Source organism: Rhincodon typus, chromosome 14 (genome assembly GCF_021869965.1).
Source record: "Rhincodon typus isolate 14 chromosome 14, sRhiTyp1.1, whole genome shotgun sequence".
In the NCBI taxonomy this organism is placed as follows: Eukaryota; Metazoa; Chordata; class Chondrichthyes; order Orectolobiformes; family Rhincodontidae; genus Rhincodon; species Rhincodon typus.
The window spans coordinates 48,969,534-48,995,185 of NC_063345.1; the positions used below are offsets into that span (position 1 = coordinate 48,969,534).

The following is a 25,652-nucleotide window of genomic DNA, read 5'->3' on the forward strand; positions in this document are numbered from 1 at the left end:
AGTTATAGGACTTCTGATTTAAAGGCATTCTTTAGACTGTGTGGTTTGAGTTTTACGTTGATTTTTTTCAGGCTGTGAATAGATGTGTAAATTTTAAATTTTCCTTAAAAATTCTATTGATGCCTTGAAAAAAAATAGAGTAGATGGTGGTAATCTGGCCTGGCCACTTGAAAGACATTTCAAAATTGAGTTTTGTCAGTTTATTTTTTCAGCTGTGCAATGTAATTCTATTATGCAAGTTTGGCTAAGATCCAGCACCCACTAATGGACTTAGCTCAGCAGGGATTGTTGACATCGTTGTAATAGCTGTCACAGTCAATGATTTGTCTGATTGATTTTATCAGAAGGCAATGGAAGTAGCCATTTTGAAGACATTTGAATGGTTATTTCTTCATCTTGACAGATTATGAACACTTTAGATGAGGAAGTGTTTTTGTTTTCAAGAGGAATTTCAAGAGTCATGTACATTTGACAGCTGCATTAGCTTCTTTGACACAGTTAATTTGATCTGGAATTTGAATAGGCCATTTTTTTTTCTTGATATTTCACAGCCTTCCAATGCTATTATATATCTCATGATTTCTGTTTATATGGATACTGAATGAATGGGAATGGGGTTTGAGTCACATGGAGAACTAGACTGTTGTACCAGTGAACAGACTAGGGCCTTCTAGTCTGTAAGCCTCAGCAATGCATCCCAGCTGGACCTATATCAGGAGCTTGCAGGCCTCCACTCTTGAAAATGAAAAATTCCAGATGGGTGGGTTAGTGTTTACACATTGAGAACATGAATCAGAAATTGTCTTGACTCACATTTCTCAAATTAGCACACAAGAGTCATTCACCCACTATTTCTGACTTGACTTGCTTTGTTCATTTAGCAATGCCTTGCTCTTAAAATTCTAACTCTTGTTTTCAAATTTCTCCATGGCCTCAACATCTTTAATTCTGTAACCTCCCCCACACGTCAAGACATCTGTAATGTTTTAACTCTTTTGAGCATCGCCAATTTTAAATACACCACCATTGCTGCAGCACTTTCAGTGGCCTATTCTGTAATCACACAAATTCCCTTTCAGAATCTATTTGATTCTACCTAGCTGTTTAAAATCTTTAAAATTCACACCTTTGGCCAGATTTTTGGTTATCTGTCCCAGTATCACTTTCTACTATTTGCTGTTAAAATTTGCTTTATACCACTTGAGTGAAGCACATTATAATGTTTTATAATTTAAAGGGTTACATAAAAATGTGTTGCCTATCTTGAAAATACTCTATTTGCAGAACATCGAATTAATCAATTCATCAAAACATATCGAAACACCAATCTCCAAACATAGCTCTGAATTTACTATTACCATTTTAAAAATCATTTTGCCATAGTTTTCCCAGAATCATTGCTTCATTATTTAACTGCAAAACATGAATAATCTCATTCAGTACATATTGATTGTATTATTGATTGAGTGAAAGGAAAATTGCATTGCAAACCTCAAAAAATTAAAAAAAATAAAAGGGTGAATGGACAATGCTATACATTGACTATTTCCCATCATTGCTTGAATCTTCACTAGAAGCCTTAAAATGCCTTGGAATATGTGGGAAATATTGTGTAGGGTGTAAGGGTCTGAAACGCTTAACGCTGAAGAGTGACTTAAGTACCACCTGATATGATGATGTTGTATGAACTTGGTGATAGAACACTTTGGGATCTCGAGGGATTAAGACTTATTATCTGGGTCTTGTTCATTGACTCTGTAACAATGGGCTACATTTGCTGTTGGGGATTGGGGAATAGTCCCCAGTTGCTGTGCTGCCTTGCTCAGCCACCTCCCATGCACCACCTCCCCACAAACTCCCCACCTTTACTAGTGCATGCCACCATCACCACACTGCAAAGATTCTGCAGTTAAACCATTAGTTTGTTCTTCTGCAAGTGACATATTAAGAATATCATATCATAGAATCCCTACAGTGTGGAAACAGGCCCTTCGGCCCAAAAAGTTCACATTGACCCTCGAAGCATCCCACCCAGACCCATCCCCCTATAACCCACCTAATCTACACAGCGCTGAACACTACGGGCAATTTAGCATGGCCAATCCACCTAACCTGCACATCTTTGGTCTGTGGGAGGAAACTGGTACACCCAGAGGAAACCCGAGCAGACAGGGAAAATGTACAAACTGCACACAGTCGCTCGAGGCTGGAATCGAACCCAGGTCCCTGGTGCTGTGAGGTGGCAGTGCTAACCACTGAGTCACCATGCCACACTAAATATGCTCAAGTACCATATTGTAAATAATTTTGCCTCTTTTGTGTAGACTCTTACACCTTATAACAAATCCCACACATTTATACTGGTTAAGTATGTTTCAGTTATTCCTATTTAATTGGTAATCTATTTGTTTGCAATGATTTGTTTTCTTATTTAAAAGCGTGAGCATTTGTGGAAGTGCAAAAACAGTACACCCTTCACATTTGAAGCTGAAACCTTGAGTATTGTCACTAAGTTGTCAGTTTTTTAAATGGAAACATTTATTAAGAAAATAGCCAAGCTGTGTTCACAACAGATCACTTAGAATGTTGGATAATTGAAGCTTTGGGAGATTTGAAGGCAAGAAATAAATGTTTGCTGTCTCACTGTTTTCACATTGTGTAAGCCCCTGTTGTTTGCCTTCATTTATAAAAGTGCTAACAACCTAAATGACTAGAATTTCTAACTTATGCTGTAATGGGGATTTCTAACTGTAGGTAACCATGACAAATTAGCTGCTGAAAATGGTGACAGGATGCTAATATAAAATATAAGCACAGGATTCCAATAAATTAACTTGACAATAAGATAAATTGTGATTAAAAACACCATTCCCCACCCTTCCCCAAGATATTTTATAGTGTGATCAGGAACTCTGATAAAAATTGTAAATAAATTTCTCCAATGCCTCTAGATGAAAGCTTGTGAAAATCTAATGATGGAATACTCCCCACTTGCTAAGGTAAGTGCAGCTACAACAACACTCAAGAAACTTGACACCAGCGGGATACTTAATTGGCACCATATCCACAGGCATCCACTCCCTCCACCACCGTTGCTCAGTAGCAGCAGCGTGTACTTTCAACAAGATGCACTGCAGAAATTCACCTAAGATCCTTTGACAGCATCTTCCAAACTAAGAACTACTTCCATCTCAAAGGACAAGGGCAGGCGAAATATGGGAACACCATCATCTGCAAGCTCTCCCCCAATCCACTCACCATCCTGACTTGGAATTGCATTGCCATTCCATTAGTAATGCTGGGTCATAATCCTGGGATTCCCTCCCTGACAGTGTTGTGGGTCTACCCATGACACAAGGAGGCTGCAGCGGTTCAAGAAGGCAGCTCACCATCACCTTCTTAATGGCAATGCTGTCCAGTCAGTGACATCCTTGTCCCAAGAGTGAATAAGAAAAAGAATCATTACTGATTATGGGTAACAATGATAATGTTAACTATGTAGAATATTGTACATGAATTAGACACTATACACACACTGGAGTGAATAACATTTCATTACGAACATAGCAATTGTACTGTTAGATCAGAATTCTTTATGAATGAACTATTATAAAACTCATTCTGATTTTTTTTGGAGTTCTGTCATATTGTGTACGTAAGTCTAAATTTATCGAAGTTTCCAAATTTAAACTGTGAGAAAGCTGTGATGAAAGCAATGAAATAAGTGAATAATTGAGTGTACATCAGTTCATGGAAAATATGAGTTAAGGAGGAGACTTTCCAAATGTGAGGTTGTATTTCAAAATTTTTATTTCTTTTTTACATACTAAAACATTATAATCAAAGTACTGGCACTACTAAAGAAGGACAGAACAGTATTTTATAGAGACAGATATTGTATTCTAATCAAAATATTGAATCCGGAATTGCTACAATTTGAATAAATTAGATCCTATCAAACTTTTCACTTTGATTCTGGGCATGATCTTCTTGTGGTAAATGACCCTTTACCAAATAGTTGAAATCATTGATTACAGCACGTGTTTTAGATGTGTCTTTAGAGTATGACAAGAACATACATCACTGGATATTTTGCTGGATTCAACTGTTAACTTCCAGAAATGGAAAAAGTAAATAGTAGAATGTGGCTGAAGCAAAAGAAATATTGCTGATAGTTTTGTGTGCAAAGCTAAAAGTATCAGGACAAACCCAGCACTAAAATTTAAAGGAAAGGGTGATGAAAAAAAAATCAAATATCGTCTCTCATATTACATTGGATTCCTTGATTGACAAGACTTGCTAAAATTCATGAATTTGCTCAGAATTACAATAACAAACAAATTACAATTAGCAGTAGGGATTGCAATGTGTCTCATATACACTTGCTTGATGCTACATATATTCATATGTAAGACCCTGTCCATTGTAAGCCTAAAGAACATGTCCAAGTTGTGTGTTACTTTTTAGTTAAATGAAATCATGGGTGACAATAGTTTCCTGATACATCCTCAATGGAAATGGCTTAACCAATCAGAGTTGGCTCTCAGCTAATAATGACCCTTTTCTCATACAGTATAAATTGTTGAATGTTAGCATTCTTGCATCTCTCCTGATGAGATGAAAAATGTCCACATGTTCACTTTTTTACAGCAATTAAGTTCTTTACTATCGGTCAACTATCGCATAATAAAGTAAGATGACATTCTATTATGCGCTAAGCTTATTTAATGCCAGCTATTAGAAAACCATAATAGGAATTTATATGGAAAACTAATGGCCTTTTTTCCATTATTGCAAATTTTTTGTGGCTTAACTAATTCTCCTTAGAGGTTCCAGGCAGACTCTAATCTGGCTAAAGTCAGGATGATGATTAAACTTTCACAGTTGCTGGGACTATATTATAATTAAATATTTGTCTGTGGAGTTATGAAAAGCCAATCAAACATGTTTGAACAAAGCGTACAGAAAATTTATATTTAACGTGATCACTTGGCACTTGCCAAGTGCCTATTGTTTTGCAGAACAATTGTTATAATAGAAAACAAAACAAGCTTGAAACTTTTTTAGCGATTACCAAAATAAATCTGAGACAGGAATATATCTTTGTCTTCCATTGGACAACTGTTACTTGCCGAAGTGATTTATTTTCAACAATATTCAGTACATTTGATATAATCTTTAAACTATAGCAATGAGAATAAGCCTTTCAACCCCACATCTGTTTTCTCATTCAATTAGATCACACTATGAGCTGTTCCTCAATTGAATTTAGTTACCTCAAATCCCTCAATAACCTTTCCTAACAAACAAAAACATTGATACTAGTTTTGAAAATATAACTTAACCCACAATCCACAACTTTTGGGACTTCAGATATCCATTAAAACTTTATTTAAAATATGCTTCCTGATTTGGCCTAATATTAATTTTAAAGTCATGTCCCTTAGTTCTGGATTCCTCCATCAAACCAAATACTTTATCAGCATCTACACTATCGTTTGCCTGGATCATTTAAAATACATTGATTAGATTACACCTCAACTTTCTAAATTCAAGCTATGTTTATGCAACCTATAATCGTAAATTGCTCAGTAATCATTTAATTTGAGTTTTTATGCACACATTTACCATATTTTTCCTGATTTGTGCAAAAGATAGAATTCAGCTTTTAATAACATACATGTCTGATACTTGCTACCTTTCTTAGTTACATATTTAAAGCTAATAATTCCAGTTCAGCAGCAGGACCATAAACTATTTGCAAGCTAAGAATTATCTATAGAAGTAGACGGTATAATATGTGATCTGGAAAAGCTTATTTCAAGTGAAGGACTGCATCTTGTTATTTTAGTAATATTGTAATTTATGAAGCATCCAGAACCCAATAATGAGTTGCATTTCTCAAACTTACCAGCATAAGTTTTCTCATGACCGTTCTTTTTAACATTTCTAAAATAATTACTTCAACAGGCTTCACAGAGGTATATGAATAGGAAGGGTTTAGAGGCATATGAGCCAAATGCTGGTAAATGGGACAAGATTAATTTAGGATGTCTGGTTGGCATGGATGAATTGGGCTGAAGGGTCTGTTTCCATGCTGTGCATCTCTATGACTATATGGCTCCAATTGCAGAATTGTTACAGTGTGAAAGGAGGCCATTGTGTTTGTGCCCAGCTGTCTGAATGATCATTACAGCTGAGCGCCTTTGTCCTCAACTAATCATCGAATGCCTTCTTGAATGACTTCAATTGAATCTACCACCACCTTATTTCCAAGCACTGCACTCCAGATCAAATTTGCCGTCTAAAACAGTTTCTGCTCAGATCGCATTTGATTCTTTTACAAATTACTTTAAATCTGTGCCATCTTGGGCTGAACGTTACATTTTACTTCTCACTGATTTCAAGTTGCATTGAGTTTTTTGGCAGGTTTTACACCACAGGATCTAATGAATTTTCACAGTGTATCTTACCAAACTAACCTAGCTACCACTCCCTTATGGCATCTCTTTCATGACTGATTTCTGCTCCATCTTTCCATGTGCCATTCGAATGATTTAATGATTTATTTATTGTTTACATATAACTTGAAGCGAAAAGTGTTTTTTCACCACAGTCTGGAGTCATTTTGAGGTATAATAAGGATAAAAATAAATTATTTAACTAACAGCTCATCTTCTGTTTAAACTGGGGTCTTAAGCATGGCTTCAGGGCTTCTGCAAGGTCTCTGCAAGCTGTTCCGGTCCTCAAGGAGTCCCACTTCAAGATCAGTAATGATGACGTGCGTGGTGAGAGAGAGAGCCCAGCTCTGCTGCTCCTGCCATCTGGCCGACACTGCCAAGAGTCCAGGTTCCAGACTTATTGCTACCAGGAGTCCTCACTTGGGCATCGCCACCACAGAGAGTCCGGGACTGCTGCCGGGAGCCCTCACCCTGGGCACCATCGCCATCAAGAGACCAGGCTCTGGGCCTACACCAGTCCAGGCTCCAGTCACTGCATCACCGCAGGAGTCCCTGTCCCTCTGCCACCGACACTGCAGCCACCATACCGCTGACACCTCTCCAGCCTCAAAGATGAAGAAAAAAGGAAGAAAAAAAGGAGACTAAAAATTCATAGAGAAAACAATGCCGCTGGCCTGGAGACGATGTGCTCTGAGGAGCCTGAACACTACCTACCGTGCTGGTGCCATCTAAAAAGTTCTTGGAACAACTCACCGCTCAGCAGATGTCCTGAAATTTATGAGCATCATTTGGATGCAGGTGATGTTGAGCACCTGGACAAGCACTGTCAGTCCAGTGATGCCCCGCAAGAGTACTGACATTTGCCCTGGACATAGCAGAAAGTGTGAAATCAGTGCACCAATTTCAGGACTGGGTCCTGCTGGTAGGGATACTACACAGGTGGGAACACCTCTTTAGCCTGGACCATCTATGCAAGCCATGATACCAGACCAATTCCAGCTTGGCCTGATGATACCACCCAGGTTGAAGAAACCTCAGCTCTCTGGAGAAATGCTCAGCACTGTAGGGAGAAGGTCAATGTCCTTCTTCACTCTGCTATTGTAACTGTCACCATGTTCTCTCTGATACTTTACACCCACTCTGTCTCTGCTACTGTACCAGCCTCTCAATGAGACCCATGCTGTATCTCTCTCATTCTTGCTTGTAATGTCTTCCCCATTCATTGTCACCCACCCATCTCTAACACCTCTAACTCTGCTTACTTTCTGCACTGCCTCCTCACCTACTTGGGACACTTCCCCACCTGTTTAATAGAAATATCTGTGCCACCCATTTTCATCTCCTATTATAACAGCCGCTGTCTCACTTCAGGAGCAAAACAATCCACAACAGGGCATAAAATGTCAAGATATATGGTGGCCTTCCCACCAAGCCATTTGAGGACTAGATCCTGATTCCGACTACTCTGAGCAGGTCCTGGACTGGTATTGGAAGCTGGCCATGACTTACTGTGCTGGAAACCTCTGAATGAAGGCTATCCCCCTTGAATCAATAGAATTCCACCCCTTGTTTTTGATCCTTTCATGATTAGGAACAGTTTGTCTCCATCTACTCTGTCCAGCCCCTTTACTATTTTAAAAACCTCTATCAAATCTCCTCTTTGCTTTCTCAACTCCATGAAAAATAGTCTCAACTTCTCCAAACTACCTTTATAACTGAAGTTTCTCATCTCTGGGCCCACTTTTGTACAGAATAAAAGCTGATGGAACTACTAAAATATCTCATAAATCGTGGTGTTCTTATAATTGGTTAGCTGCTTTTTGTGTTGTAACAAAGAGAGATCCAAAGTGCTGCAGCGTTTTGTTAGCTTATTTTATATTAATTGAGACTGGCTAAGTATTAATTTTCACAGCAACTTTCTGAAGCACATTTTAGGTGTGAAATGTATTTATGGCTGTAGGTTTGGTTTCCAGTGGTCATTAGCAATCTGCTTTCTTTTCCTCTACCTGCAGGTTGTCATTGAACAGCTGCTCCCCTAATAGGATGAGTTCCGGTAGTTCAGATGAGTTCTTCCAGTCAACGAATCATGCAGAGCAGACATTTCGGAAAATGGAGAACTACCTCCAGCACAAGCAACTGTGTGATGTTCTTCTGATTGCAGGGGATCTCAAGATTCCTGCTCATCGGTAAAATTCACTGTATATTTCAGTGTTTCTTAAGACTTATACTATCAGTGATAGTGAATTACATTGTATTTGAAGTCTTGTGGAATCAGCTGTGATGTTCACTTGACAAAGTCTGAATTGGTTCGCTTTGAACAATTTCACTAAGCTACTTAATGATAATGTTTTGAAGTGGGCAGATCTACCAACTTATTTAGATTTTGCCGCAGTCTCATTTTAATCCACAACCTAGCTAATTTTTGTCTATTAAAATTTGAATTAAATAGGTAGGAAATAAAAATGAAGAGTAATCTGGCATGATATGATTGGCAATAAAAACTGAAAGAACTATGGACGCTGTAAATCAGAAACAAAAACAGAAGTTGCTGTAAAAGCTCAGTAGGTCTGACAGCATCTGTGAAGAGAAATTAGAATTAATGTTTCGGGTCCGGTGACCCTTCATCAAAACGTTGACCATGATATGATTGGCAAGTCAGAAATCAATTTAGAGCACTGCCAATGGAAATAAAGGAATTCAAATATTCCTCCAATGGTATATATTCATATGTCTTTTTCCATTATTTTAGTTTGAGAGTGTCATTGTCAAAACCAACATTTGTTTCTCATTTCTAATTGCCCTCGTATAAGGTACTAATGAGATATCAAGTTAGATCCTTGTATCACGAATTTCTATCAACATCAGTGTTGTTATAAAAAAGGAAGAAACAAAGAGGTGTAATATTGTGGAAAGAAAACATCCTAATTGTGGGATATGATTATTTAGCATGACAACCTCTTTGCTTGTCATGCATTTGATAAAATACCAATGTATCTTTTTGCCACTAAGAATGACTTTTAACAAATAAATTATGATAAGGGTAAGATTGTTTCAGTACATTTAGAACTCCCTAGAGTAAAGGAATTTAATGTGATTTCATTTTTGTAGTTCTTAATAAATCAACAATGCAGTCTGTTAAAATTATAACTTCATACAAATAGGGGTCGAAGCTGAACAACAGGAATTAAACATTAAATCACTGTCCTTGTTTCTCCTGAGTCCCTGTTGTGAACTTTTGGAAGTGCCAGATGGTGGTGATTAAAGGCTTTTGGCTTAATGCTCAAGAAGCCAAGGCTTAAACAAAGCCTAATCAATGTTTAAATCCCGTATCTGCTGAACAAATTTGATCTCATTAAAAACTAAAAACAAAGTAAAATTTCTTGACATTTACAGAATTAGTACTTCCTCTGAAACCACGTGTTGCTGGACAAAATTTTAATTTGTGTGTTCATGGATTCCATTAATTAATTGGTGGCAATTATCAATCTAAGTGTCAGTGTTTTATATTTTGCTGCTTAACTTACTATGCATTATGTATTGGCTAATATGAAATTTAGACAGCTCAATGTAAGTTCATTAAATGTAGTTAATTAGTTTTCATTATTTTCCTGGACTAAAGATTTGATAACTGCTATACATGGTCATATAAAAATATTTGATCTAAGTTGTTTTTTTAAAGTATGGTGCCACACTAATGAGGTTGACAAAAACACTGGTTTTGTGGCATTTAATACAAAGGTTTTGTGCTTATCTCTGATGGCATCTCCATTGTTTTCAGGCTTGTCCTTAGTGCTGTTTCAGACTACTTTGCTGCCATGTTTACAAATGATGTTCGTGAGGCCAAACAAGAAGAAATTAAAATGGAGGGTGTTGATCCTGATGCACTGAAAGCACTTGTTCATTATGCTTACACAGGTGACCCATAACAGTATTTATAGAAGACTTTATGATGTATTCAGTAGCAACTGGAGGTCAACCTCCATTTTCGATACAGCAATATTTCAGAGTACATATAAGTCAACTATCTTGACTCTGAACATATTTCAAGGTGGAGGATGTGTGAATTGAATTTTTTTTTAAATTCTCTGCTAATATGGTTGTGCTTCCTGCCTTGGAAAATTATGAAATGCTCAAGTTCACATTTCTGTTGAAGTACAACAGATCAAGACTGTGATATATATTTCCATTACGTCTTATTTGTAGCCATGTTAAAAAAAAGTATTTGTTAATCACATGGCCAAATATGTCAATAATTACATTAAGCATTATTGTGTTTTTAAACTCAAGTATATCCAATCCAAAGACTTTGTTAAAAGTACTGGATTTAAATGATGAATAATTAATAGTAATTTGGAAGTAGGGAACTTGAAATGTTCTTTTTCTTTCAGCAGTAATAAATAACCATATTTACATAGATCCCACCAGAATGTTGCTCAAATGAAGCTTTATGTTCTTTATATGAGACTTAAGCTAACATTATGACATGATTACTCATTAGGCATTTGCTGTTGACTTTCAAGAACTTGGTATATCTATCAGAAGGGGATGCTCAGTTGCTGTGGATCATTCAGTTCTATTAATGGTTTCTCTTATATGTTGCACTGTCCACAACAGGTGGCTTATTGTTGGTGCAGAGCAGTCACCAATCTCCCTTTCTACTCTTCTAAACAAATCAGAATGAAAATAAAATCAAAGGGTCAATGGAAACTTACAGCGCTGAAGCAGAAGACTATCAAATTTTAGTCAAAGCATTCACACCAGGTGTGGTACTGCAACCCAGCACTAGTGATGGCCACCAGTCTCTGAATTCTTCTAATGTCATAGTGGACACTGCATGCTCTCTGTCAAATGATACCTGAATACAGACATAACCAAGAAAGATAGGCAGACACTCACGTACAATGACCTGCTGCACAGCCCTCTGCCTTGGCCTGTTGATGACTAATTTGGCTCATCTGAGAGCAAGACCATGAGGAGGATCTTTAATCTGCCCTGGATCTTTAATCTGCCCTCTCCACATAGAGTGCCTACAGTTAGGAGCATGGGATTGGTGCATAACCAAAATTGTAAAAGCAGCCCCATTTGAATGAATGAATGAAAGCCGGGTCCTGGGTGGGAGAGATTGAGATTGAGATTGGCGTTGCACTTAATGGTGATAGGTTTTGGTTATATTGTCTGAGCAGTATCTTTGGGAGTCATGGGCTGTCTGTAAAGAAACCTATTACAGCAAACAGACCTGTGCTGTTAACATACAAACTAAGATTAAGGCTTGCTTAGCCTGCTGAACCATTCGAGAAATGAAAGGCACAGATTTTAAGTAAGTGGCAACAAGAAGCATGGTGGGGTGGCACAGTGTTTAGCACTGCTGCCTCTTAATGCCAGGGACCTGGATTTAATTCCAGCCTCGGCAACTATCTGTGTGGAGTTGGCACGTTCTTCCTCCTGTCTGCGTAGGTTTCTGGTTTCCTCCCGCAGTCCAAAGATGTGCAGGTTAGGTGAATTGGCCATGCTAAATTGCCCATAATGTCCAGGGGTTGTGCAGTTTAGGTGAATTAGCCTGGGAAATACAGGGTTATTGGGGGGTGGGGAGGAGGGGGGTGAATCTGGGTGGGATGCTCTTTAGAGATTAGGTATGGACTTGTTGGGCCAAATGGGATGTTTCCATATTGGAGGGATTCTATGATAGGTGACCACAAACCAAACGGTTCAATGCATGGAACATTCGTGTGGAAATGTGGTAGAGGCAATCAAGGCATTTAAGAAGGTATTAGATGATCACTTGATTAGAAACAACATTAAAAAAAAAGGGGTGGCACGGTGGCTCACAGCGCCAGGGACCTGGGTTCGATTCCACCCTCGGGTGACTGTCTGTGTGCAGTTTGCACATTCTCCCCATGTCTGCGTGGGTTTCCTCCCGCAGTCCAAAGATGTGCAGGTTAGGTGGATTACCCATGCTAAAATTGCCTGTAGTGTTCAGGGATGTGTAGATTAGGTGGGTTATAGGGGGATGGTCTGGGTGGGATGCTCTGATGGTCGGTGTGGACTTGTTGGGCCGAAGGGCCAGTTCCCACGCTGTAGGGATTCTATGATCTAAAGAGGGATGTAAATGAAAACATTCAACATGAGTGCAAAACCTTGTTTCATCCAGACCATAAAAATTGGTCTGGCACCCAGTGAACTTGTTTTAATCTACAATTACATTGGACTACCACAGGTAACACACTCCACTCAGATCCCCTATGCAAAGAATGAAGATCCCTACTGAGGATTTCCACTGCCAGAAGGTAGAATGTTATGCCAAGGTGTATCTGAGCCATTACAAAGGTGAAGAGGTGGAGAATGTGCAACAGTATTCCATACAGGAAGTGCCTTCATGCCGTTTTGACACGGACAGAGGGAATTTCCCTAAGGAGCTCAGACTGTAAAATGTTGCTTCCCAAGGGATGGCCTGTGGGGCCAATGACATTCTGGGCAGATGGCTGTCACTTCATCTGGAAGGTCAGCGCACGCCTGAACTATCTTAATTCCCTGTGCACTCTCAGGTCCCTTTAGCATAGTCAGGAGCTTCTGGATGGTATTGGCATTAACCAACACCCTAACACTTCCTCTTTCTACTCTTTTCTGAAATGAGCTTTAAATGGTTAAACAGCCACTGGTGGGACACTATGATAGAAACAAAATGTAAAAGTCAACAGAAATGTACAAAACTAGAATGAAAACTTACCAAAATCCAATCAAGATGTGATTGTCTGGAATGATGATGCATTCCAGCCCCTGTGGTGCCCATCAGTCTAAAGGCTTTAATCATGTTGGCAGACACTGCATGCCCCCTCGCAATGAACACCCAAGCACAAATGTAATGATGGAAGAGAGGCAGAAACTCAGGTATTGTGATCCCTTCCACGGTCTGCTGCCTGAAATTACTGGTCACTTTGGTCAATCCCACTTTCTATGTTTTTCTGGTAATTCAGACTTCCAATCTTAGGGGAGGCAATGGCCCAGTGGTATTATCACTAGATTACGAATTCAGACACCCAAGCAATGTTCTGAAATCCTGGGTTCAAATCTCACCATTGCAGATTAAGTGTATACTAATGACTAAGAATCCATTGATGAATGTCAGGAAAAACCCCATCTGGTTCACTATGTCCTTTAGGGAAGGAAATCTGCCATCCTTACCCAGTCTGTCCTACATGCAACTCCAGACCCACAGCAATGTGGTTAAGTCTCAACTACCCTATGTGCAATTAAGGATGGACAATAAATACTGGCCTGGCCAGTGATGTACAAACCACAGTTGAGTGTAACCATTTGATAAGGATGACATAAGGTGAGGCAGGGTGGGGGGCAGGGCCTCTATGAATTATAACAGCTAGTACGGGGACTGAACGAATGCTCTTGGATTTAATCTCACCATACTCCAGTCATCTGGCTAACTGAGCTAAACAACCCCAATCCTCTTTGCTGGATATGTTTAATCAACCCATTTAAACATGTTATGACACACCTCTTGAACAAGTAGCACTTGAACTCCGGCCTTCCAGCTCCGAGGTAGGGATGTTACCTGTCTGCAACACGACCCCCCAATCCCCTTTTCTATGCTGAGTCTAAGGGACTATTGCGGAGGATAAATCACTACTAGGTCTTAATGTGAAAAAAAAGCACTTATACAAAGAGAGCTTATTTATTGAATGATAGCTGTAGGAACAAGTTACTTTGACTAGTTAGGCAACATTGCCAAGACTATCAGGAATCTGAAAAGTCAGGTTTGTTGTCATGGTGACCGTATGCTGAATCCTTTCTTCTCATCCTAAAATTGTGTGACATCATTAGATTGGATCAAGCTTAATGCAGCATCCCCCTAAACTCATCCAGAACCATAACATTATTCAAAAATTTCTTTCTGCTACCCTTAGATGTTCCAAGTTCCTTTTCAATGATTTTCAATCTGATTCCTTTTCTGTGCCTTTATCTTTTTATTCTCCCTCCCTTTAATCCTTTCTCCGATCACAGGACTTGTTCTGTTTGTCCATCAATTTTTGCTAGTTACATCCTTTTTCTTTAATGGTGCCTTTTTCTTCGTTAATTTTTCACAACATGATCAGATCTATGGCAACTAGAAGTGGGGAGTGCTACAGGAAGGACTGAAGCAAGGAGGCCAGAAGATGCACAGCTGGCTGTACTGTGTGGAGAGTCACAGGAGGGACCAGTAGGAGAGTGTGGAGTGGCCAGTGTCAGCAATGGAGAAAAGGGTGGGATATGTGCATCATTAGTTTGCTGTATATAACTTTGTATTCTTATTTTAGCTTTTGAGATGGTGTTTGTGGGTATAAAGTGATACAGCGATGTTGTCTGTTTGCACTTGGGTGGGGAGACTGGGGAGGAATCAGGGCCAAAACTGTTGTGATAGGTCAGGAAGGTATTGAAGTTATTGGAAGAAGCAATGCAGAAATTTGTCAATATTTTTAACACGATTGTTTTTTGATCTAATTACGTGATCAAATTTATTTTGAGAGGATACAAAACACTGGATGTGGAAACTATTTTAAAAACCAAAATGCAACTGCAGATAACTTGCTGCAATGACATGATTTCCTGTTGAGGTAAGCAGAAAATAACCAAATTGGAGGAAAAACATGTTTAGAAGTCGTGCTTAATTAGATGATTACGAAAAGATCTATCACTTCAACATAAACACTTTTCTTCAATATTATCATTTCTGCACTAATTGTGTTGAGTCAAAATTGGCTCTGAGGACAGAGTTGGGACCCAGCAAAATGAATCTAAGGTCTTTAAATTGTTCCTCTTAGAATCAAATTATAATGCTTCACATCGTATCGCTACTCTTCCATTTTGCTATTAGCTAGATCTCCTTGTTTGCTTCACAGGTCTCTTGGAGCTGAAAGAGGAAACTATAGAGAGCCTATTGGCTGCAGCATGTCTACTCCAGCTCTCTCAAGTGGTGGACGTATGCTGCAACTTTCTTATGAAACAGCTCCATCCATCAAATTGTTTGGGAATAAGATCCTTTGCTGATGCTCAAGGCTGCATGAATCTGCTAAAAGTGGCTCACAGCTATACCACGGTAAACGCTTCAAAGATATTTCATCTGCATGACTAAGCTACTGACTGAATGAGGTCACAAAATTTCCAGGGCAATATATGTAAACACACCCATAAACACATGGATCATGTATTTGTGGAGACAGTGTAAATTCCTGATTAGTTTTATCATTCATTTTACATATTAGTTTGAATTTCTTTCAGAAATAATGTCAACTAAGTTTTGACTACAAAGTTTTATTTATGATCCCAAATTCGCTTCAAGTCAAGACTTGTGTCACTGAAACAGTTAAATATCCTGGAGCAAAATCTAAGTTTCCATGTCTTTTAGGGGAAAATGCTTAATACTTTGTGTGAACTGTTATGACCACAAGTCAGAACCCCAAAGTAACATGGACATTTTTAACTTGTAATCCTAAATTGTGATTTTGAAAGTGTTGAGAAAGAGAGTAGAAAGAGAAAGATGTCACACGTATGCATACAAAGGGAGCTTCAAGCAAAAATCCTTCAAATGGTGGCAAGAGGCAAGTCAAAATGGTTTAAACTGTGATCCCTTGTGATAACGAATGATAGTGAGGGTTGATGTTCCCGGGCTGAACAACAAGACACGCCATATGGACTATGTCTCACACTGCAGACAAATAATGTGTTTTTCACTTTGAAGATTACACATAGGAGTTAAAATGCCAGTTTTAACATTCTCTTGGAATATCTTAGTGTGACTGAACATTTTAGTGTGCACAAACCTGCGTTCAAAGGTTGGCTTGCTATGGAATGCACTGTTGATGAACAGTCCTCTAGTCACACATATGTTCCAGGTTAAGATCTTCTCTTGCTCTTGAGTATTAGAAATAGCTGGTTAGCAGCTAGACAAAGGAGAGACAGAACAACAAAAGGACTCTCTCACTCTGAATGTTGCAATTCAATCATTATTGAAAGGAATCAAAACTACAAAATCTCACTTCGTGTTGTATTCAAGGAAGTCTGGTTGAATTAGCTTCAAAACATAAATTTAAAAACATACGGGGCGGCATGGGAAAGTTGAGCCGAAGGGCCTGCTTCCTTGCTGTAGATCTGTAAGACTCCATGACGTTAAGTTCATTTGAGCTTGGGAGAAAGGAATCGACAAGGAAAAGGATCTTTCTTAAGTTAACCTTGTTGCATTCAACTGAGGCTGTTGGTGAAAAAAGAAGGGGAGTCCGCCCATAACACCTCACCTGAGACAGTTTGGCATATTCTGTCTGAAACCAAAACAAAGTGGACAACTTTGCCCAGGGTCTGGTTGTAACTTATATTGTTATTTTTCCTAAACATACAGCCCTCATTTTAACTGAACTCTCAATTGCAATGAGAGGTAGTAAGAACTGCCGATGCTGGAGTCAGAGATAACCCAGTGTGGAGCTGAAGGAACACGGCAGGCCAGGCAGCATCACAGGAACAGGAAAGCTGACGTTTCGGGTCAGGACCCTTCTTCAGAAATCTTTACACATCCAGCTTCAGCCAAGACTTCTGCAAAACTGCCAACTGAAGCCCAAAACCTTTTTTTCCCAATCAATGATTATTTCCGCTAAGCCTCCTGAAACATTCCAGAATCTTCTATTTGAAAGTACTACATTGGTCACTTTGTTCACTCCTGAACTCTCCTAAACAAACTCTCATTACTGTCCAGGAAGTATCTCTTTAATACTGTGTTTTAAATATTTACAAGTTAATCTTTAAACCCCTTCAGAGACACAGACTAAACCCATCTACCACTATTTCATAATCCCAATTTTAAAATAACTATATTAAAACATATATTAATGACGCGCCTTACATTAAAATGCTCGATTCGTGTACATAAGTTGAAAGTCTGTTGAAATTTGTGAAGGAATAAATCAATGGAGTCTATTTTGCAGCAATGCATTGTGGGGAAGGGTGAGATATAAAAGACATTCCTCATACCCCCTTAATCTTGCTCTCCAACCAGAGTCCAGCATGTCAATATTATCATTGCCACCTACATATTGAAAATCATGCATGGGGCTGAAAGATGAAGGAGAATTTATTCCTCCTTTTTTAAAAAATGTACACTGAATATTGATGTGAATCCTGAGTTATACAGCCATTTTTGTCTCATTGTTGTGTGGAAATGGATTGCTATAGAGAAAAATTGATGGTACAACCAAATTCCGAGATCTTTTGGGACAATTGTCATGTGCCTGACTGCATTTTACATCAGAACTTCGCATCTGCTGTTGAAAGAACAGAGCAACACCAAATAAGACAAAACAAAGACACAATTGCTGAGTTAAAACCGAATTTTACGATGGGTTTCGGTAAAATTCCTTCAGTAAACTAAGTGATCTTTTCAAAAAAGGAGGCAGAACTATTTGTTAAGTAGTAGAAAATAAACATACCACTGCGTCTGAAATTTCCCAACTTGGAGCAATTTTCTGTTTTGCTAACTTTGGACTCCCACCTCAGAACCATTGAATCATGGAATCAGTACTGCACAGAGGGAAAAGTTTGGCCTATAGCATACATGTCATTACTCTGCAAAAGCATATGAACTAGTCCCATTTCCTTACCCTTTCCACATAACACTGTAATTTTATTTTCTTCAGGTGGTCTTGAAAACCATAATTAAATCTGCCTCCACCACACTCAGCCAATGCATTTCACATTTTAAACATGTGCTGCATAAGGAAACTTTTTTCTAACATCATTTCTGGTTCTTTTGACAATCACCTTAAGTATGTTTTCTCTGTTCTGCAACACTCATGCCAAAAGAAACAATTTCTCCTAATCCACACTGCCTAGACCCTTCATGATATTGAACACTTCTATCAAATGTCTTAACTTTCTCCTCTCTAAGGAGACCATCCCCAATTCATCCACTTAATGGAAATCGATTATGATAATGATAAATATGGACGATTGAGTTTGAACTGCCATTGTCTGATTATTTTACCCGACACCTTACCTGAAGAGTTCAATGGTTTTTAAGATGGAAGAACCATTTACGTAATATGTTTGTAATGGTCACCTAAGCACAGATTGAGGCAAGCTGCATGAGGCCCATGTGAAATAAACAAAGTTGTACAGAAATTACCACTTTCTATCCAAAGGCATCATAATCAGCAATGGAGTCAGTGTCAAGACATTTGTATTTCCTTCTTTAGTTCATACCTGTATGATATTTTCACATGTTGGAAGGTTAAAGGCTTGTTTGTCAATTATCCAGAATGGAAAGTCAATGGAACTAAACTCAGGAATACATGTGAAATTATATTTCAAAAGTTGCTCTTGAGCAGCAGAGCAGAGATAAGAAAAAGAGATTGTAAACAAAAACTTGGCTTTTTCCCTCTCTCTGCCCATTTCTTCTCTTCAGCTCAGAATCCAAAATTTGCTGGAAAAGCAAAGTGGAAAAGTAACTATTAACCAGAACTCAAAGATAACCCTAGATTCTACCACTACATAGGATACAAGTCAAACATTAAACAATTGCAGTCTCAAAATAAGAATCTCACACTTCAAGGATTCTCAGGCCTTGTTAACAGTTAACCTTTATTCTCCCTGACTGTACCAGGAATTTTCCCTTTTAAACATATTATCTGTGCTTGTGTGTGTGTTTAACGTTGTGGCTTTATTTTTTTCTCTCAGGGTAGTAGTAAAAAATTTTGTTCTTTCATTCTGTAAAACTTTAGTAGTCGACTCTTTCAATGTTATTAAGTAACTATTGGTTTAATGTTCAAATATTTTGGCTGTCAATCTCGGGGAGCCTCATTGAGGGTTCCCTTCACGAGCCTCTTCTCTCATTCAGTTCTCCACTGCTCACCTCATTAAAGATTCATTCCACCTCCCCAGCAGTACCCTCATGGTATCTTGCAATCAGCAATGGTGAAAGTGCTCACTGGTGCCAGAAACTTCTGACATTCACACTCTGGGTGCCATATTTAAACCCGAGTTGTGCACATTTCAAATGCAGTAATCCAGGATTTGCCATTCGCTATGCGGTGCCGCACAGTTCCCAGTGTCTGAGAGAAGCAAATTTATTCTCAACTTTGCCTGCATAAACCTGAAGGTCCTTTGGTGAACAGGCTGGTCAAGACAAGGCTGATCTTTCCCTCCATGACCACCAGAGGTGATCACCAGGCTCTTGACCCCACCTTCAGGTTGGTTTGAAGTTGCCACCTGGGTCAGTGCTGTTTCCATAGGCTGGAGGAACACAACAACACTACAAGAAGGTCAGGCACTGTAGGCTCGCTGCAAGAGTAAGAACCATCATTTTCTCTCTGCTGTCTCACATTCACTCTAACTCCACTACTGCCTCTGACTCCAGCAGAGCTCATGGCCTATATTGCCATCACTGCATGCAGCATTTCTACTCAGCACCTATCATCCAACCCCTCCTCGCAAACTACCAACCTAGCTGCCCTCTGCACGTCCTTCTTTCACTTGGGACTCCTAACCACTTTCTCTCCACCTGCACCCCCACTAAAAGTGACAGCCAGTTTCACCTCTCTCAATTCCGCCTCTTGTCTTGTTCCAGAAGGAAATGGCTCACAGTAGGGCCGAGAGGGTCAAGGTAAGTGGCAGGGTGTCTGATGTTTTTGTTTTCATCCCACATGAGGAGAGAAACCTTGAACTCACGGGAGAGGATTGAGGCCATTTATGTAGTGACACTGAGACCCATGTCTCAGCATCTAAGTATGATCCTTTGGGATATGCTACACTGCTCCCCCATTACTACCACTGTGTATGTAATCTTAGCGTGCACAGGTTTCTAATCTTATTTGCAACCCATTCCCTCTTGTCTTCTGTAAGCACCAACTGCATCCAAATACACTCGTCCTGCAAGGGCCCAGCCCCTTCAGTCATCAGCTCCTCTTGCACCTCTGCGGAAGAAGCCACAGACCTTTCATTGGAAGCACCAGTGAAGCTTTCTCCTGTGCCCTCCAGCAGCTCACAGCCTTTCACCTCAAACCATTCTTCAGCTAGATTAAACTCGGGAGTACAATCTGGTGAGCACATCACTGTCATGTCCGTAGCTGGCTGAGGAAGAAATGCTCCAGGTCATTGGCGTCCAGAGGATGTCAGGTGACCAGGCACCTACCTGGACCCAGGCAGAAGAGGGACCCCGTGGGACTGGCCAATAGTAACTGTGCAAATGCAGAAACGGAAGCAGGAGGCATGTTTGTCAGACACATTCAGTAAACAGGATCAAAGGTTGGAGAAGCCTATCTAGGTTATCAGGACCAAGCTAACTCTGGCATCCAGACATCTGTCTGGCTCCATGGGAAGGTTGGTAGCTGCCATGGAGGGCTAGGCCAAATAGAAAGCTTATTGGCCTGTAGTCCATTGCTTTAGCCACTGGTGGTATCACTGACAAGATGACAGAAGTTGAGGGGTATTGACCCAATTTCAGGTGCCCCTTCCTCTCAAGGAGACGGGGCAGTGCCAGCAGGCACTCAGATGGAGGCCTCTAAGATGTCTCTTCTCAGGACAGTCCAGAGATACCAGGTGTCTCCTCCTGCACCCCGCCTGCATTCCCCAGCCATGGAGAAATTCAAGTTGAGGAGCGTGAGCCTGCATCTGGGCCCTTGAGCCAAATATGTCCCTAGGGTCATCCTCCTAAGACTTTAAGGTCATAATAAAGAAAACATCACATTGGTAAATATGTTCTTTAATTCATCATCTGTCTGATTAATACCATTTTAAGTGTAGCTTTAAAAATAAGGCACAAGGGCTATTCTTCCTGCGTGCTCAGGATGTTAGAACACTGTCCAAAACAGTGCTACTTTCCCTAATGTCCAATGCAATGAAACATGTTGGCATTTTCAATATGGGAGCATCAGATGTTGTGAAAACTTTAAGAGTTGTTTACTAAAAGTTAACAGTAACCACAGAAAAAGTGAAGAAAGAGCAAACAAAAATTGTTGCAATTTATTTTGGCTGTTTGCCTTTGGAGCAGTAACAAATTTGCTATCAATAAATGACCACTAGGGTGGCATGGTGGCTCAGTGGCTCAGTGGTTAGCACTGCTGCCTCACAGCGCCAGGGACCCAAGTTCAATTCTACCCTTGGGTGACTGTCTGTGTGGAGTTTGCACATTCTCTCTGTGTCTGTGTGGGGTTCCTCTAGGTACATCAGTTTCTTACCACAGTCCAAAGATGTGTGGGGTTGTGGATTAGCTATGCTTAAATTGCCTGTTGTATTCAGGGATATGTTAAATTAGGTGGGTTATAGTGGGATGCTCTGAGGGTCAGTGTGGACTTGTTGGGCTGAAGGGCCTGTTTCCACACTGTAGAGATTCTATCAGTAATGGATAAGCTCTTGATCTAATTTATATTTAAAAGTGCACATTGTCAACAATGTACAGTTCAATAATGAGTAGAAAGAAGTTCCGTACCCTTCTGCAGTCTATGAGACCCTGGAATGTGACACTTTAAAAAGTGACGGCAATGATATCTACTTCACAAAGATTGCTAGGATTAATCTGGATCAGTGACATGATCAGGATTGCTTGTGGCCAGGATTGTTAAAGTATTTGGACAAATACTTGGATAGGAAAGGTTTAGAAGGATATGAGCCAAGTGCAGGGAAATGGGCTTAGTATGGATGGACATTTTGGTCAGTTTGGGCCAGAGGGCCTATCTCCATGCTGTAGGACTCTATGACTCTATAAAGGCAAAATATTACAGAAGCTGGAGATCAGAAATAAAAACAGAAAGTGCTTGTGAAACTCAATCAGCCTGGCAGCTTCTATAAAGAGAAACAGAGTTAATTTTTTGACTCCAATGACTTTCTTTGAATCTACCAAAGAATATTAATTAAACTCAAAACGTTAACTCTGTTTCTCTATTCAAAGTCACTACCAGTTCAGTTTCTCCCGCAGTATCTGTTTTTATTTATACTCTACATAATTGGTCAATGCATGAGGTACAGTACAAAATTTTATGAATGCAGTTATCTTTAGTCTAGGATCTGAGAGAGCCTAATTAATGTAATTGCCCCATGAATGGCCTTGCATTGTACACAAGTGAAGCCCGCTCCTCAGAGAGAAAAAAAAATCAAACTTAATCTGTCCACTTTGAGCGTGCTGGCAGCCATTTTTCATTTTCATTGTTCAGCTGAGAATCAGATGAAGACGGAAAGTTTTAGCCATGGCACTCGAGAGGAAGGTGCAAGCTCTACCCTTGATTAACTGTGATGGAACTCCCTGATGGGCAGTAGCACCTAGACTGCTCCCTAAAGATTTGGCAAAGATTTGTAGCTCAGGTTGTGGGTGAGGTTGTTGACTTGCTCACCGAGCTGGCTTGTTTTCGTTCAGATGTTTTGTCACCATGCTAGGTGACATCATCAGTGGAGCCTCCGATGAAGCGATGTTATTCTACTCCGCTTGGAATTTATACTGTCCGGTCTGTTATGGTGAGTGGTGTCATTTCCGGTTTTGATCTGTATGGGTTTGTATATGGGGTCCAATTCTATATGTTTGTTGATTGCATTATGGGTGGAGAACCATACCTCTAGGAATTCCTGTGTGTGCCTATGTTTGGTTTGGGCTACTATGGTTACCTTGTCCAGTTAAACTGATGGCCTTTATTGTCTGAGTGTACAGATATTAAGGAGAGTTCGTCGTGCCGTTTTGCTGCTAGCTGATGTTCGTGTATTCTGATGGCTAGTTTCCTTCCTGTCTGTCCGATGTAATGTTGTGGCTATCTTTGCATGGTATTTTGTAAACCACTTTGCTTCTGCATGTTGTGGCCTGTTCTAGGGTTGTAGTCCACTGCTGGTCCGTTGTGTTTAGATATTGTGATTTTTGGTTTGAAATTTCCCTTTAGAAACCGTGGAGTTGGTTATGGGTATCATTAATCATTACCCATAGCATTCTGCTTCTGTTCTGTTCCCCTCACTCTCCTTTGGCTTTGAGAAACAGCCATTTGGTTAAAGTACGTTCAGTATGTTTGCCACATAACCAGCTGATACATAGGACGTTGATGTCACATGGTGCCAAAGAACAAACGTTTGCCCCCTTGACTGATCATTGCTGGCAAACAGGACAAGCTGCCTAGCTTTCTGTCTGCGCTCACAGGAAAGGCAGAGCAGAAGAACTGTGAGGATAGTAGGCAAGGGAATCTAAGCTTATTGGGAATAGATTGGAACATGGAATTTGAAGCATAAACAGAACAAATTTAAATGTAAATTTGTACTTGCTAGGCTATATGCAGAAAGCTGAGCTTAACTATGGTCAGAACAGAAGCAATGAGCGCATTTCAGCATTTTGCCATAATATACAACATGGAAAACCATGATGTGAGATAACGCATGTTTCAACTGAAATGAGTTACCTGTAAATCTCATGATGTTTTCAATTAAGGATGTTAACCTGTTCCAGTGATCCAGCTGGATTTAGAAAATCCCATGGCAGAAATCAAAACTAAAAACACAAGAATAAGGAACAGATGTGGACTATTCTACCCCTGAACCTAACTCAACATTCAAGAAGATTGTGGGAGATCTAACTGTGGTTTCAACTCCACTTTCCTGTCTCTGCCTCCACACCCTTCCTCCACTCATGAATAACTCTTGACTCCCTGTTCATCAAAATTACAAACAAACAATCAGTTCTCTCATTGTCCCAACCTAATCACTTTCTGAAACAACATTCCACAAGTGGCCATTCATTCTTCTGTTTCTGGGATCTTGCTGTGTGTAAATTGCAATCTACATACCAAAAGTAATTACTCTTCAGGAAAGTTCATACATTGATGTTAAATGTTGTGAAAATGCACAACACAGATGGAAATTTTTCCTTTATTAAACCTGCAGAAAAATCATATTAAAAAGTTACACCTCCCTGCCATTAAATTTCTGCTTCTTACCACACCGAACTAATCTAAGGAAGTCGGAAAGTTGACGTTTCGGGTCGGGACCATTCTTCAGAAATGTTCCCGACCTGAAACGTCAACTTGCCTGCTTCTCTGATGCTGCCTGGCCTGCTGTGTTCCTCTAGCTCCAAATTGTGTTATCTCTGACTCCAGCATTGGCAGTTCTTACTATCTCTAATCTGAAGAAGTCACTGTGTTGCAGCATAGCTTTAAAACCAGGAATGAGATTGTGGAGCAGTTAACTTTGCAATGTGGTGTCATCTACACAATGTAAATTAGTTGTAAACATATTCCAAATGGGAATTTCCAGATGTATTGCAGGCAAACTTTAAGAATCCCTAAACTTTGCTCCTCCCTCGAGTGAGTTAGTAAGATACAGTTTACTTGTTCAAAAGTATAAAGACAATATCAATATTACCAAATCAAAACTGGCAAACCACCCATGGAACTACAAATAATACTTTCAGCGCAGATCAGTTGGATATGAAAAACTAAATTTTAATTGTTGGTTTGGTACCATACTGCATTGTTTGCTTCAAATCTTTATTGAAGCATATAATTTTAAAATAGATGGACTTAGTAAAGCCTGAGCCCATCCTGTTTAATCTCTTCAAACACGGACACAACAGTTAAGATCTTATTAACAGTTTCCTGCTTCAGTATCTTTCTCACACACATGAAGCCCATCCTGATAAACAGTTTTGCCTATTTTTGTAAACTGAAATGTACTTAACTTCCTGTTCCTATTTTCTAGACAAAAACACAGTGAGAGGTTGAGATAGGATGTAGATAATAGCTCACATCCCTTGTAACTTTTGGAATCAGCACTTTAAAGTCTGCCTGTTTTGCAATTACTTTTCATTTTCTAACAACTCATGAAAAGAGATGAAAGGCATCAGTGTATGACAAAAATAACTCGAGGGTTGTACAGTAATTGTGCCAGATTTACAGAATGATGAACTTGCTAAATAAACAAATGTATTTGTGCTGTGGGGAGTCTATTAAACATAGCTAGAGAGTAATTATCCAAAATAATATTGCTAATAATCATTTTGCTTAGTTAGATCTTAGGGTATGGTCAAAACTGTTAAGGCTATATTTATTGGCATCTGTTACTTGGCTTGAGAAATTATTGGTGATTTGTACCACTGAGTTGGCTTCTTGGAAGATGTTAGGAAGCATTTATACTGCAAGCAGATGGTAGGTCAGGTATTGATCAGTTTATAGCAACCTTACCTCTAAGTCAGAAAGCTTC

At 39.5% G+C, this 25,652-nt stretch overlaps 1 protein-coding gene across 1 annotated transcript in view; it reads left to right on the top strand.

Annotated features, from left to right (window-relative positions):
* Window positions 1–25,652, top strand: part of LOC109926247 (kelch-like protein 4) — a 149,297-nt gene that overhangs the window by 69,984 nt on the left and 53,661 nt on the right. The window contains exons 2-4 of the mRNA XM_020526150.2: window positions 8,474–8,647; window positions 10,240–10,376; window positions 15,350–15,546. Of these exons, the coding sequence (XP_020381739.1) occupies window positions 8,474–8,647; window positions 10,240–10,376; window positions 15,350–15,546 (508 nt within the window). The remainder of the gene's footprint in view (window positions 1–8,473; window positions 8,648–10,239; window positions 10,377–15,349; window positions 15,547–25,652) is intronic.